General features: G+C 38.0%; 1 protein-coding gene across 1 annotated transcript in view; it reads left to right on the top strand.

Annotated features, from left to right (window-relative positions):
* Positions 1–13,717, top strand: part of RLF (rearranged L-myc fusion) — an 82,426-nt gene that overhangs the window by 42,720 nt on the left and 25,989 nt on the right. The window contains exon 5 of the mRNA XM_029947843.1: positions 340–542. Within this exon, the coding sequence (XP_029803703.1) occupies positions 340–542 (203 nt within the window). The remainder of the gene's footprint in view (positions 1–339; positions 543–13,717) is intronic.

The following is a 13,717-nucleotide window of genomic DNA, read 5'->3' as shown; positions in this document are numbered from 1 at the left end:
GCATTTATGCTTATAGTTCATTTCCATATTCCTTAATATCCTTATCAGAAAGTGAGGGAGGAGAAAATCAAATAATTAATTTTGATAAAGTGCTAGTAGTTTTATTAAGAGGTTTGGTGTTTAGAATAAAACTACAAGTAATGTGGGAATCATTAGCAAAATTAATTTCTCTTGCTGTCTGCTCTGTTAGATGAGTGTTGAGATCAGAATACACTTCCCTAGTTATACCAACGGAATTTTTATTCACTATAAACCAACAACAAAAGATACCAAACTATCATCTTAACCTTGGCATGTTATGAGGTATGTTATCAAACTTTTATTTTTCCTTTCTTCTAGTCAATAAATTGATTGCACAAGAAGGACCTTCCTTTCTGCAAATGCGAATAAAACATTTGTTGAAATCTAACTGCATCTCTCAGGCCACTGCTTTATCAAAAATGTGTGCAGAATCTAAAGAAATTTCAAATGTGTCATCTTTTCAGCAAGCCTATATCACATGCTTATGTTCTGTTCTCCCGAATGAAGATGCTATTAAGGAGGTGAGTAAAGCAAATAAGCGCTGGTGTCACTCACACTTACTGTGAATTTAATAGATTTTGATAAATGTTGCATGGCAAGATGAAAGCCAAGAACCGTTTTTTTTCTGGCTACTGAAAAGTACTGTATTAGTTGTATATAACTGTTCAACAGATTGAAAATAAAGTTATGTCTTGTGGGTGGATTTGAAATGAGATAATTAAAGAATGTGCAGATGGGTATTTATGTGTTTGGGCAATAGTTTGCTTTGAAATTTTCAAATGTGAAAGGTTTTTCTTTTTTAAGTAATTTCTGTGTGTTTGGGAAATACAGAAATTATACTAACATCAAGGGATAAACTAAAGTAAGAATGGCACTTAGCTTTAGTTTAAGGTGCTTGATATGTGTTAAGTATAAGCAGAGAAGTGTGGGACTTTAGAACCCATGAATATGTTTTGAACTATAATTAAATGCACAAGCTGGGTACCATGGAAAGTAATAAAATAATTGAATCTTTTTTAAAAACTATTTTAACAGTCACATTACATTTTTGTAACCTGAACCCTTTTCTTTAAAATGTCGAAATTTGGGGCGCCTGGGTGGCTCAGTCGGTTAAGCCTCCGACTTCGGCTCAGGTCAGATCTCACGTTCGTTGGTTCAAGCCCCGCGTCAGGCTCTGTGCTGACAGCTAGCTCAGAGCCTGGAGCCTACTTCCCGTTCTGTGTCTCCTTCTCTCTCTGCCCCTCCCCCTCTCATGCTCTGTCTGTCTGTATCAAAAATAAATAAAACATTAAAAAAATTTTTTTAAATGTCGAAATTTTCTTTCTCTAATAGTTTTTGATAAATTACACAGAGAAAGACCAGAAATTTCTAGCTATATTCTATCATCTACCTATAATTCTCTTAGATCTGCTACGTGGATTCTCATTTTACTTCTCTGTTAAACCTTTCTTATTAAAGGTAGTAACCCCATGGATCTGATTTTATGCTGTAGTAATTCTTAAACGACAATTTCAACTTAGAGTATCCTCCTATTCCAAATGCAACTCTCTCCTTCAAGCTCACTCATTCCAGAACCAAAAGTCTTTTGATCCTACTTGCCTTCATCCTCCTCATGTACTCCTTTCCCTCCTTAAACTCTGCTTTTCCATAGTCCATCAATATTAATCACTCCTTCAGTGTCTCTACTCATCTCTCCCTTAATTGAACTTATTTGACTAATCAACATCCTGATTATCCCGAAATCTTTACCTGCTCTGTATCTTTTTACCTGCATCAGTGGGGTCAAACTGGGGTGGAGAAGACCAGCCTATTGATTTTACTAGTAATCAGTCACACTGTATTTTTTTAGACTATTCACTCTCCCACTTTCATAAAGTACTATTTCATACCATGTCCTTTCTCTTCACACTTATACTGTAATGCCTTCTGCCCCATCACACTTTCCATTGATGCACTTTCTCCCTGTTTCTCTGAGGAAATTGAGGCAGTTGGAAAAGGGTTTCTGTAAGCTGCTTCTGTGACATCTGTTCTGCTGAAGGGCAGTTCCCCCACCCCCACCCCCAACTTTGGTATCATATCCCATCTGCTGTCGCCCCCTCAAGGATAATGCTACAGGACTCCTCTACTGCATCATCAGTTTCCCCTCTACTGCAACCAGCCTGCCAGCATTTGTGCTGTTACTTTTTCCATCTTTAAAAAAATAAATCTTTAGATTCCACTCCCTCATTCAATGACCACCCCAGTTTTCTCCTGGCCTTTCAGCATAATTTCTGAATGAATTATGTGAATTTACTGTACTAACATTGTTTTCCTGAAACACATTATAACCTGGCATTCACTCCTGCCAGTCTATCGCATCACTAAATCCAATGATGATTTCTCAGCTTTCATCTTACTCAATCTAACTTCTTAATTTTGTCTTTTAAACATTTTATAAGCTTGTTTGTTTGTTTGTTTGTTTGTTTTGAGAGAGAGTGCAAGCAGGGGAGGGACAGAGAGAAGGGGAGAGAGAAAATCCTAAGCAGGCTCCAAGTTGTCAGCACAGAGCCTGACACAGGGCTCAGTCTCCCGAATTGTGAGATTTTGACCTGAGCCAAAGTCAAGAGTCAGCTACTTAACTGACTGAACCACCCAGACACTTGGATTCTAGGGTATTGCACTCCCATGCTTGTCTGTGCAGCTGATTAGTCTTTCTTAGTTCTAACCTGCTCTTCCTCCTCATCTCTCTATTGAGTAAATGCTGCAGCACTCTAGGACTCTGTCCTTGTGTGTCTCTCTTTTCTACCTACACACATTGCCTTGGTGATTTTTTTTAGACTCCTGTTTTTAAATTCCAGCTGTTTCTGAATCTCAAATGTTTCATCTCCAGCCCAGTCTTCTCCTCTAAACTCCAGACTCATGTATCCAACTACCTAATCACTATCTCTGCTGGTGTGGATAATAGCATCTCAGACTTCAAATATCCCTAACTAAGCTCCTGATCTTCCTGATATTAGGGCTTTGTTTGTTTTTTTTTTGCGCTTTCTTCCAAATGAAGTCAGTTGCTGTCCAGTCTCAGTGTTGCAGGTGGAGGGTAGTAAATAACTAGCTATGATTTTTTTTTGAGTCCTTACTGTTAAGCACTATGTTAAGCATTATGCTGAATGCTTTATATATATTTTGTCACATTTAATTCTCACAACTCTTAGCTCTGTTTTATTGGTGAGGAACGTGAGGCTCAGATCAAGTAATATGTTCATGTTTACAAAGCTTAAAGTGGTTAAGGTGAGATTCAAATCTGAGTTTAGTATACTACTACTAGTATTAAAAATACAGGATAAGGGGTGCCTGGGTGGTTCAGTCAGGTAAGTGTCCGGCTTTGGCTCAGGTCATGACCTCAGGGTTCGTGGGATCAAGCCCCGCATCGGGCTCTGTGCTGGCAGCTAGCTCAGAGCCTGGAGCCTGCTTCAGATTCTGTGTCTCCCTCTCTCTCTGACCCTCTTCTGTTCATGCTGTCTTTCTCTGTCTCTCAAAAATAAATAAAAAACAGGAAAAAAAATATAAGAAAATACAGGATAATATATATCATCCTAGGGTTTATAAGCCAAGTGCCGTGTTAGGCCTTGTGTTACAAAAATTAATCCAGTAGCCTCTTGCTACTTGGACCTACTTGCTTTCACTCCTGCCCTCTACATTTTATTCTTACGAGAAGTAACTAGAATAATCTCTTTAAAACGTAACGGGGGCCCATATCACTCCTGGATCAGTAGCTTTCCATCTTCTTCAGAATAAATCCAGAGGTCTTTATTCTTTGTGTCATAGCTCCTGGTGACTTCTTTAAACATCTCTGACAGTATCTTGTACCATTTAACACTCATCGCTCATTGCTCTGTAGTCACCTTGTCTTTACTCTTATTTGAGCAAACCAAACACATTCCTGCCTCAGAGCTTTGTAGTTGCCATTTCTTTTGCCTAGAATGCCCTTCCACAAGATAGTCAGGATGCTTGTTCACATCTCATTTCGGTATTGCCTTGTCAGAGACCCTTCTCACTGTCCCGTCTAAAATAGTGTCCTGTCGGGGTGTGTGGGTGGCTCGATGGATTAAGCATCCAGTTCTTGATTTCAGCTCAGGTCATGATCTCACAGTCTTGAGATGGAGCCCTGGGTTGTGTTCCATGCTGCTGTGGAGCCTGCTTGGGATTCTCTCTCTCCATCTCCCTCCGTTCCTCCTCTGCTTGTGTGCGTGTGTGCTCTCTCAAGTAAATAAAAAAAAGAAAATAATATCCTATCCCCCTACTCTGTCTTTTTTTCCTTCAATTAGTACCTGTTATCATTATTATAAATATATAGAAGTCCATTTAAAATGGCCTCTGTCACTCTCTGTCCCCTTACTTACTGGTTTCTTCTTTATGTTTATGTTACTACTTCTGCTAGATATCATATATGCTTCTTTTCTGTTTCCTCCCACTAGGCTGAAAACTTTGTAAGGATGGAGACATAGGTTTGTTCAAAGTCCGCATGCTAATTTTTTAATTTGCAGTGCTGGGAAGGGTAAGGAGATGGGAGACTGCTTGTATCTAATAACAGTTGCAATATTTTGTGTTTGGGAAACATAATCAGAGTTAAGTTTTATTAATGGTTATATTCAACACCTGACGTATGCCAGAAAATCTCAGAAGAAGCAAAAATGCTAGATCATGGACTTGCTTCCTCTTCATTCTGTAACAGTAACAACTTTTCCTTTAATGTCTCAGCCTTTGTTTGTTTAAAACTTATTTTGTTTGTAGCACTGTTTGAGGTATTGGCAAAAACAGAAGAGTATATGGCCTAGTTTGGTTGCCAGAAACAGATACAGGAAGATAAGTACTAAGCTGTATGATACTACCCCTAAATTCAGTAGAAGTTTGGAGAATCTTTGTAGACTGGCATATAAGGCTTTATAAAAATTGATTCTTGAATTGGACTTTGAAATGATGGCATGATTTGGATGGGTAGAAAGAATGGTTTTGGGGATAACTGGTAGTAAAGGCAGAGAAATAAATATGTATGTTGCGGAGGTCCACTAGAGAACACCTTGCCATGGCAGAGTGGATGTTGAGGTCTTGTGAGAAATAAGACCTGTTGGGTGGGGAGGGCTTTGGAAACTCTAGTGAATTAGAACTTACTTGATACAGTAGAAGTTAGGAAGGCTTTGAAGGTAGGGATTGAAATGACGAACAGTATTTTAGGAAGCTTAGAAAGAAGATATATTAGGTTTAGAAGAGATTGGAATTAGCAAGAGGGCTTAATGTCAGGAGACTTCATAAGGCCTGGGAGACTGGAGGAATGACAATGTTCTGCTAACTGACCAAAATGGCAAAGAAGATACGGATGACAGGGAGGGTTTGGGAGAATAATCAGCTTTGTTTTGTTCATGACTTTCCTGGTTTGTTAATAACAAGAAAACAAGACAGGATTTCTGCCTGAAGTTATATAATTAATTCCTTTCAACAAATTTGTTGAGTTTGTATGGAGCGAAGTTAGAGGAAATGTGATTTGATTCTCTACAACAGAGGCTGGCAAACTATGGCCTGTGGGCCAAATCCACCCAACTGCCTGTTTTTGTAAAAAAAGTTTTAGTGGAACACAGTCATGTCCGTTTGTTTATTGTTTATGGCTGTTTTTACTGTACAGTGGCAGAGTTGAGTGGCTGTTAATACAGACTACCTGCCCCATGAAGCTGAAAATATCTTTTATCTGGCACTTTATAAAAAATGTTTGCTAGTCCTTGCTCTACAAGAATCAGATTTTGCCATATAGCAAACATGAATTATCATTTAGTCTACCCCTGCATGTTTTACCAATGATGAAACTGAAGCTAAGATGATAATGTTTCCAAGGCCCTTCCTGCATTAAGTTAATTAGAGAGTCCAAGCCCAGGCTAAAACACAGATCTTGCTTCCTGGCAAGCCTTTTTTCCACTGCACAACTTATTTCCAGTTGGTAAACATAAAGAGCCATGCTATAATAGGAAATCTCTTATGGCATATCATTCTATTCATATTTATACATTTATGTATAGGTGTGACTTAAAACAGTTTTATAATGATTGAGATTAATCACTTAAATATATCAGCGCAAAAACATTTAGCACACATCATAAAATTTTAAAAGGAACACTGGTACCATCATGATTAGTCTCTTACCCAGTGATGCTTTCTTTTGCAACTGACAATAGGATTAAAGAGAGTCTTTAAAATTTGCTTTGGAAAAGTACTCATGAATCACTAGATGTTCATTAATTGGAGTTTAAAATCAGCACGTGTTCTAAAGTAGCAGCGTTCTATACACATTTGCCATCTACTTCAACTGAGTTCAGAAGAGTCAAATTAACTTGAGCAACAGCTGGGAATAAAAGTACTTGAATGTGAGCTCCTGTGGGTATCGCCATAATGGGTGTGTGTAATAGGAAACCTCTGATGGGGAAGTTAGCCAGGCACATACAGTTATGATTAGTTGAGGGGATCACCTTGAAAGCCAAAATTCAGAACCCTCAGCCCAGAACCTCAATGGAATCCTCAAGCTCCAGTTTCATTTAGAATCGAATGATGTGACATTACTACTAGTTCTACATATGAAACATCTTTGATGAAAGTTACAGACTTGGTCATGGCCTAGTGTCCCAAGTGGATGTTTCCTATGTTTTTTTCATTACTGAAAGAAGAAATCTTTGCAAAGATCAAGTTGTCCACATATGGAGGATAATGAGATTTTAAACTTGAAGCACTTCTGTTATTATGAAGAGCCAAGGAATCTGTCGACAGAACTCTTGGCACGGTTAAGGCGGATTCCATTTCTGTTTTAATCCCTGAATGAACTATTTCTTTGGTGTCTAATGTTAATAGACACAACAAGAGAGGCTTCTTTCTTTTCTTGATGTGGAAAGGAAAAGACAAACAGTACCTAATTTACTCACTAGTCTGGCACTGTTGGGAATTGACATAATCACTAGGTATAGATGATAAACACAGCAAATACATTTAAACAGGATCCATTGGGAATTCAGTTTGGGAGTAGAAGAAGAAGTAAACAGGAGCATAGAAATTTCAAGTGTATCTTAAATAAGAATCAAGATTAAGATTCTGAACAAGGAATAATAATAAAGTGTATATTACATTTAAAATTAAAATGTAAATAATTTTACTTTATTGTAGAGGGAATGAAATGTACTAAAAAAATAGCTCAGTTGGTTACACTTCTGACTCTTGATCTCAGCTCAGGTCATGGTCTCACGATTCGTGAGATTGAGCCTGATGTTAGGCTCTGTGCTGACAACATGGAACCTCCGTGGAATTCTCTCTCTCCCTCTCCCTGTTCCTCCCTTGCTTGTGCGTTCCCTCGCTCTCTTGCACACACACACTCTCTCTCTCTCTCTCTCTCTCTCTCTCTAGCTCTCAAAATAAGTAAATAAATAAATACATTAAAGGTAGAAAGGGTGTATGAGGAAGTTGAGGATTAGCATATTTAAATATTTTATCTCCTAAGGCAGAAGAGTTCTTTCAAATAGCTTTGAAGGAACATCTTCCCAGGACAATTTGCATCTGGATCTTACATCTACTCTTGCTTTTGTGGGTTATGTGTGGGTATTTGGTTGATGTAAGATTATATTAGGGAGTCATGGGGAGTTAGATGTGCAATTTTCAAGAACTTAGGACATTTCAGGCTTACATACACATGGCCATAGGGTTTAATTAGAAGCATCAATGACCATTAATTTCTTTAAGAAACATGCAAGTAACCACTGGTTAACACAGTGCTAGTCTGTGGTATAATTGCAGTTTAAAAGTCTGATTTTTAAAAGCATGGCCCTTTCCCCAGATTGTATCCATGAACCTAATAGGGATGATTCTCCCAAAGGTAGACCCAGGGTTATGTGAAATGTAGGCTTTTCTCCTGTTTGAGGATACAAGTGAGAAGAATCTTACTATCTGGATAATGTGAAATCCACTTTGATTCCCTTTTGAAAAAACATCAGCTTCAGTTTGAAAAGTCTATTATGAGGAACAAATTATTTGTATTGTGCCTCGGAACTGATCGGGGAAAGAAAGGAACGGATCAGGAAAATACTAAATTCAAAACCAGTAATTGAGAGAAAGATAAATGATAAAATAGTCCAGTAATGGCGCTGGCCAGAATATTAGTTTACCTTGTTGGCCTCATAGTGAAAATAAGAAGGCGGATGTGCTGCCTCTACTCCCCTTCTCTTAGGCCAGTAGGCTCCCTGTTAGACCACTGGTACTTAATTGGCTGGTGATTATGAAAAGCTTCTAATTGCATTTGTTCTTGTCCCTGCAGTTCGTTTTCTACAATACCCAAGGTGACTTTTTTCTTTTTTTTTTTATGATAAAAGTATATATTTGGTTTAAGTTTGTTTATTTTTGAGAGAGAGAGCGCGTGTGCACACGTGTGCATGTATGAGCGAGCCGAGAAGACAGGATCTGAAGCAGGCTCCTCGCTGTCAGTACAGGGCCCCATGTGGGGCTTGAACTCACAGATTGAGATCATGACCTCAGCCAAAGTCAGACACTTAACTGACTGAGCCACCCAAGTGCCCCTTGAAATAATTTTAGATTCACATATTATTATAAGAAATAATATAGACATACTTTTTAGTCCTTTAACATATATTCATTGGAGGACTCTGTTAGGCAGTAGGGATACAAGGATAACCAAGACACAAGGGAGAGGAACAGCAAACAGTATTCATACGCTGTGAGACTGAGGGGAGAGTTCTGAGTTGGAAATTAAAAGTCCAAGTCATCAGCATTTGAAACCAGAGAGCAAATAAGATTAACTGTTTCAAAACCCTGGAAATTAAAGGTTTACTACAATCCAAAGAAGTTTTATTCAGAGAAAACAGCGGAATCTCCCTAAGAACAGTGAACTTGGTGCCATTTTAATTTGCCCTCCTTTTTGTCTCATCCCCAGCTTCACAGTAACCTTGAAAACAAACAGCCTCAAAATTACAGGAGTAACCTGTGAAAACCAGCAGCTGAGCAGCCAGCTGAGGAAACAGAATGGGTTTGGGAATTCCGCAAAGGCTCATCCCTAGCAGATTGTCACTATTTGATCTTTGTGGCAACTTCTGCAGAGTTCCATTCTCAAGACTTGTCTTTGTGTCCTCGTTATATTTGTCAGAAACAATCAGTGGTAATTACTTAACGTGACTGTGGTCAGAGGAGGCATTAAAGTTAGGCTAACAAGAGACTGGCCAGAAAGATTAAAAAAGAAAAACTGGGATATGGGATGTCATATGGAACTTTGAAAACTTCTGATGTAGTCTTGGAATTCTGGAAGGTAACAGGCTGTGTGTCTGGTGAGGGATGACCTAAGATGGCCCTAGTCCCTCGTCTCTTGTATGCCGTGAGACTCTGCACACGTAGGAAATGAAAGGGAAGGCAGAGTTTTAAACTGCCTGCTAAAATAGTGAAAGTATACCCCACACACAAAGCTGCTTGGCAAGACAGAGACTTATTTAGGCATTGAATACGTCTCTTCAGTACATTGAACATGCATCTGACCATTAAGCTAACCAAGCAGAGACTCTAGTGGGCATACGTGGCAAAGAACATAGATTTTACAGAATTAATTCTATAAAGGTCACTAAACAAACAGGCCAAAAAGATCAATGGACTAGAATCCAGAATCTAGAAATCTTCACACTTAACGACCAATTGATTATCTATGTGAATTCCAAGACAGTTCAATGGGGAAAAGATGAATGGGTCTTTTACAGTAAAAACTGGATATCCAGTTAGGAAAGAAAGGAGCTTGGGGCTCCTGGGTGGCTCAGTCAGAAGCGTCCAACTTCGGCTCAGGTCATGCTCTTATGGTTCGTGGGTTCGAGCCCCGTGTCGGGCTCTGTGCTGACAGCTCAGAGCCTGGAGCCTGTCTTCAGATTCTGTGTCTCCCTCTCTCTCTGCCCCTCCCCTGCTCATGCTGTGTGTCTCTCTCTCTCTCTCTCTCTCTCTCTCTCAAAAATAAATAAAACATTAAAAAAAATGAAGCTTGATCCTTAATACCATATGCAAAAACATTAACTCCAAATGGTTCATAGATATAGATGTAGAAACATAATAGAACTATAATGATACATTATAAATACATAATGTATATAAATATATTTATTAAAATATATAACATTAGTATATAAATACACAATACATAAATTATATTATGCTATAACATATAACTATTAAATATAATAAAGTATGACATCTTAGAAGAAAATACAGGAATAATTATTTAAGGCTTTGGATTTGACAGTTGTTTCCTATATTTGACACCAGAAGCACAAGTGACAAAAGAAAAATAAGATTTCATCCACCTTTGTGAAAGGACATCAAGAAACAGCAAAGTTAACCTACAGAATGAGATAAAAATAAAAAGACAAATAATCCAGTTTTTAAAATGGTTAAAGGCTTTTTTGTTAAATTAATAGACTTTTAAAGAAATTGATATTTTAAAGCAGAAGTAGTTTTCAATCCCAAACCCCTACCCTAAGTTTTACCTATTAACATCTTGCCATGAGTGTGTTACATTTGTTAGAATTGCTGAACTAGTACATTATTAACTAAAATCTATAGTTTAAGTTTCACTTTCAGTGTTATACATTCTTTGAGTTTTGACAAACATAATTATGTGTATCTGTCATCACAGTATCATACAGAATAAATAGTTCCACTGTTCTAAAAATGTCCTGTACTCTGCTTATTCATCCTTCCCTCTTTTCCCCCAAGCCCCTGGCATCCACTGATCTTTTTGCTGCACCTCCCACCCCCCCCCCCCGTTTTGCCCTTTCTAGAATGTCATATAGTTGGAATTATGTAGTATGTAGCCTTTTCAGATTGGCTTCTTTCACTGAGCAATGTGCATTTAAGGTTTCTCCATATCATTTTGTGACTTTATGCTTCCTTCCTTTCTCTTTCCTCCCTCTTTCCCTCCCTCCCTCCCTCCCTCCCTCCCTCCCTCCCTCCCTCCCTTCCTCCCTTCCTTCCTTCCTTCCTTCCTTCTTTCCTGAAACTCATATTCCTCTCTGTCTTTCTTTTCTTCTTTTCTTTTCTTCTTTTTTATATATTTTTAAACAAACCAAAGTCCTTGGTTAGGGTTCAGTCTTTGTGTTGTACATTCTATTATCTGAAGTTCTTGGGAGTCTAGCCCTGCTGCTTAATTTTGTATGCTCCATTTTCTGGAATGGCTGGTTGACTTGGAGTTTTTATAGTTTGAGATTGTGAGCTCCATTTTAATGGAAGTGGGTGGAAGCAGAGAGTTCTTTATTTCTGAGAATTCTAATAGGACTTAGTTAGCATATGTCTCTATAAATCAGTTTCAATTTTCCTTCTGCCTGGTGATTCAGAATGTTACCAGCCAGAACCTTCTTTTTATTTTATATCATTTTTCTCAGTTTGGGGTTATTAGACTACACAGTAGTGTTAGGTAGGGCAAATTCCAAGTTTGAATGACAGATTATAAATTCTCAAGTATTTTTTTATGCCACCAGAACCCAGATTGAGATTGCTATACAAGTTTTCCTGCTGTGTCCCTCATTTTGGTCCACTGCTCTCTGAGTTTATAGCTCTTTAGGAGTTCTAATTTTATGCAGAAGGTCTCACTGCCAACTTCCTGTCCCCAGGTTCAAGCTTTATCATCTATCCAAGCATTGTAAAACACAAACCTCTTAGTGAAATTAGTAATGATCCAGCAAGTTAGGGCCATTGTCCAGTCACATTTCAACACTTTTTCCCCCTTAGTGATTTCTTTTACTTCTTGAATGTTCAGCTCTATGTTCTATAAAGGGCATTTCTGTTCTGCCCATGATTTCTAAGTGCTTTGCCACAGGAGAATTTTCAGACATTACTCTTGTTCAGGACTAGCAGGAAGGTATGTAACCATTATATATTAGATTCATAGGGTAAGGTGGTATATTTCATCTTTGCCACCAGTTTCCAGCATTAGCCACTTTATACTTTATGCTGAAAGTTGAGTACTTTGTAGATACACATAGCATTGATAGTGCTTATGCATGACTTATAATTTTGTATCATTAAGTGTAGATTTTGGTAAGGAAAGATCTGGAGGAACTAGTTAGGATTTTGAAGAGGTTGAAGGTGAGAACATGGATGGAATGAATGTTCCTGACTAATCTTTCAGGTCCTTTTAAGTTCTTGGCTGGTTCTGCTCACTGTCCTTCCATTCCAGTTCAGTAAATGTTTATTGACAACCCTTAGAAACAAAACAATCAACATGTCCTCCAGTCTCCTGCTATCATTAGCGGGAGTACCCATATGGTACCTTTATGGAAATTGGCAAAAAGGACCATGTTCCACCATGTCCTTCTTCAGATGATTGCTTCCAAAGGTCTCCCTTCTGTGAGGAAGATCCTTATGCCAAAACTTAGGGCTTGGCAAACTGACTGAATTTCAACCTCCATTAACAGCCTTAGCTGGTTACCTCTGTGTAGTATGAAACTGTACCCTGATATCCCCCCAAGAGCTATTTTCTTTGAAACCTTCTTTGCTTACTCTAGTCTACACTGTTCTTGTCTTCAGTCTGTCCCACTTATTTATCCTGTGGCCACTATGTTATTTATCTTGTGGTTCTCTTTAATTCCAGTAAATATTTGTTGATGTTCCCCCAAGTGCCTGGTACCATTGTAGGCACTGAAGATACAGTGGTGAATAAAAACAAAGTTTTGCCCTAATGGAACATATATTCTCATAGGAAAGATGCATAGTAAACAAAAAAAATTGTGGGGCACCTGACTGGCTCAGTCGGGAGAGCATCTGACTCTTGATCTTGGGATTGTGAGTTTAAGTCCCACACTGGGTGTAGAGATTATACAAATAAGTTAAAAGGAAAAAAACTTTAAAGCAATCTTTTAAAAAGAACAAAAAAAATTATTTCAGTACCTATCCAGGCATTTCCTAGACACTCACTGAAATTCTCAGAAGCTTGTCAGTGAGCTCATTTTAATTTACTGTAGCTGAAAAGTATTTTGTGGCATATATTTGGTTTTTAATGTGATCTTAAGCTGTTACATTAGAAAAGGTTGGGAACCAGTAGGATAACCATACTGTGTCTTATTAGTGAAGTGTTAAAAAGTATGTCATTTTAACCTGGATTTTTCTATTTTAAAAATTTTCTATTTAGTTTTGTTTCTTTCATAACTCTTCTGTATTCAAGAAAATACAGGTGTTTCGGGCAAAATACTGATATTCTCTTCAATTAAAAATGTTAATTGAGTGCTTGCTTATTTGTCATGTAAAGATCCCAAAGCAGATACTCAGTGGGTTAAAACCACGAGAAAAGATACCAGCTTTCAAAGGATTTAGAATCAGGGAGAGTAGGTAACAGACTGAAGGAACTCTGGCTTCAGTTTCTTCACTTGGAAGAAAGAGGAGATTTTTTTTCCCCGTTACTTAAATGAGAGTGAAAAAATGTCTAGATGGATGCCCTGTTATTAGCATAGATGAGTATGTGTGAGGCAAATGAGTTCTTTAATTGGAAGGTTGTACAAAAACTCCACTTTAACCTCATCTTATTTTCTCAGTAGAAACTTTGATGGAAGTAAAACACTGAAGGTAATGGATAATAAAAAGAAATGTATGTAAGTTACCATGCTTAGGTGTTACGGACCTTTTAGTCAGAAACTTCTATATCAGGCAAATATCATGTAAT

This window comes from Suricata suricatta, chromosome 8 (assembly GCF_006229205.1).
Source record: "Suricata suricatta isolate VVHF042 chromosome 8, meerkat_22Aug2017_6uvM2_HiC, whole genome shotgun sequence".
Classification (NCBI taxonomy): Eukaryota; Metazoa; Chordata; class Mammalia; order Carnivora; family Herpestidae; genus Suricata; species Suricata suricatta.
The sequence above is the reverse complement of the archived record's forward strand: the minus strand, read 5'-3'. Positions and strand labels throughout refer to the sequence as shown.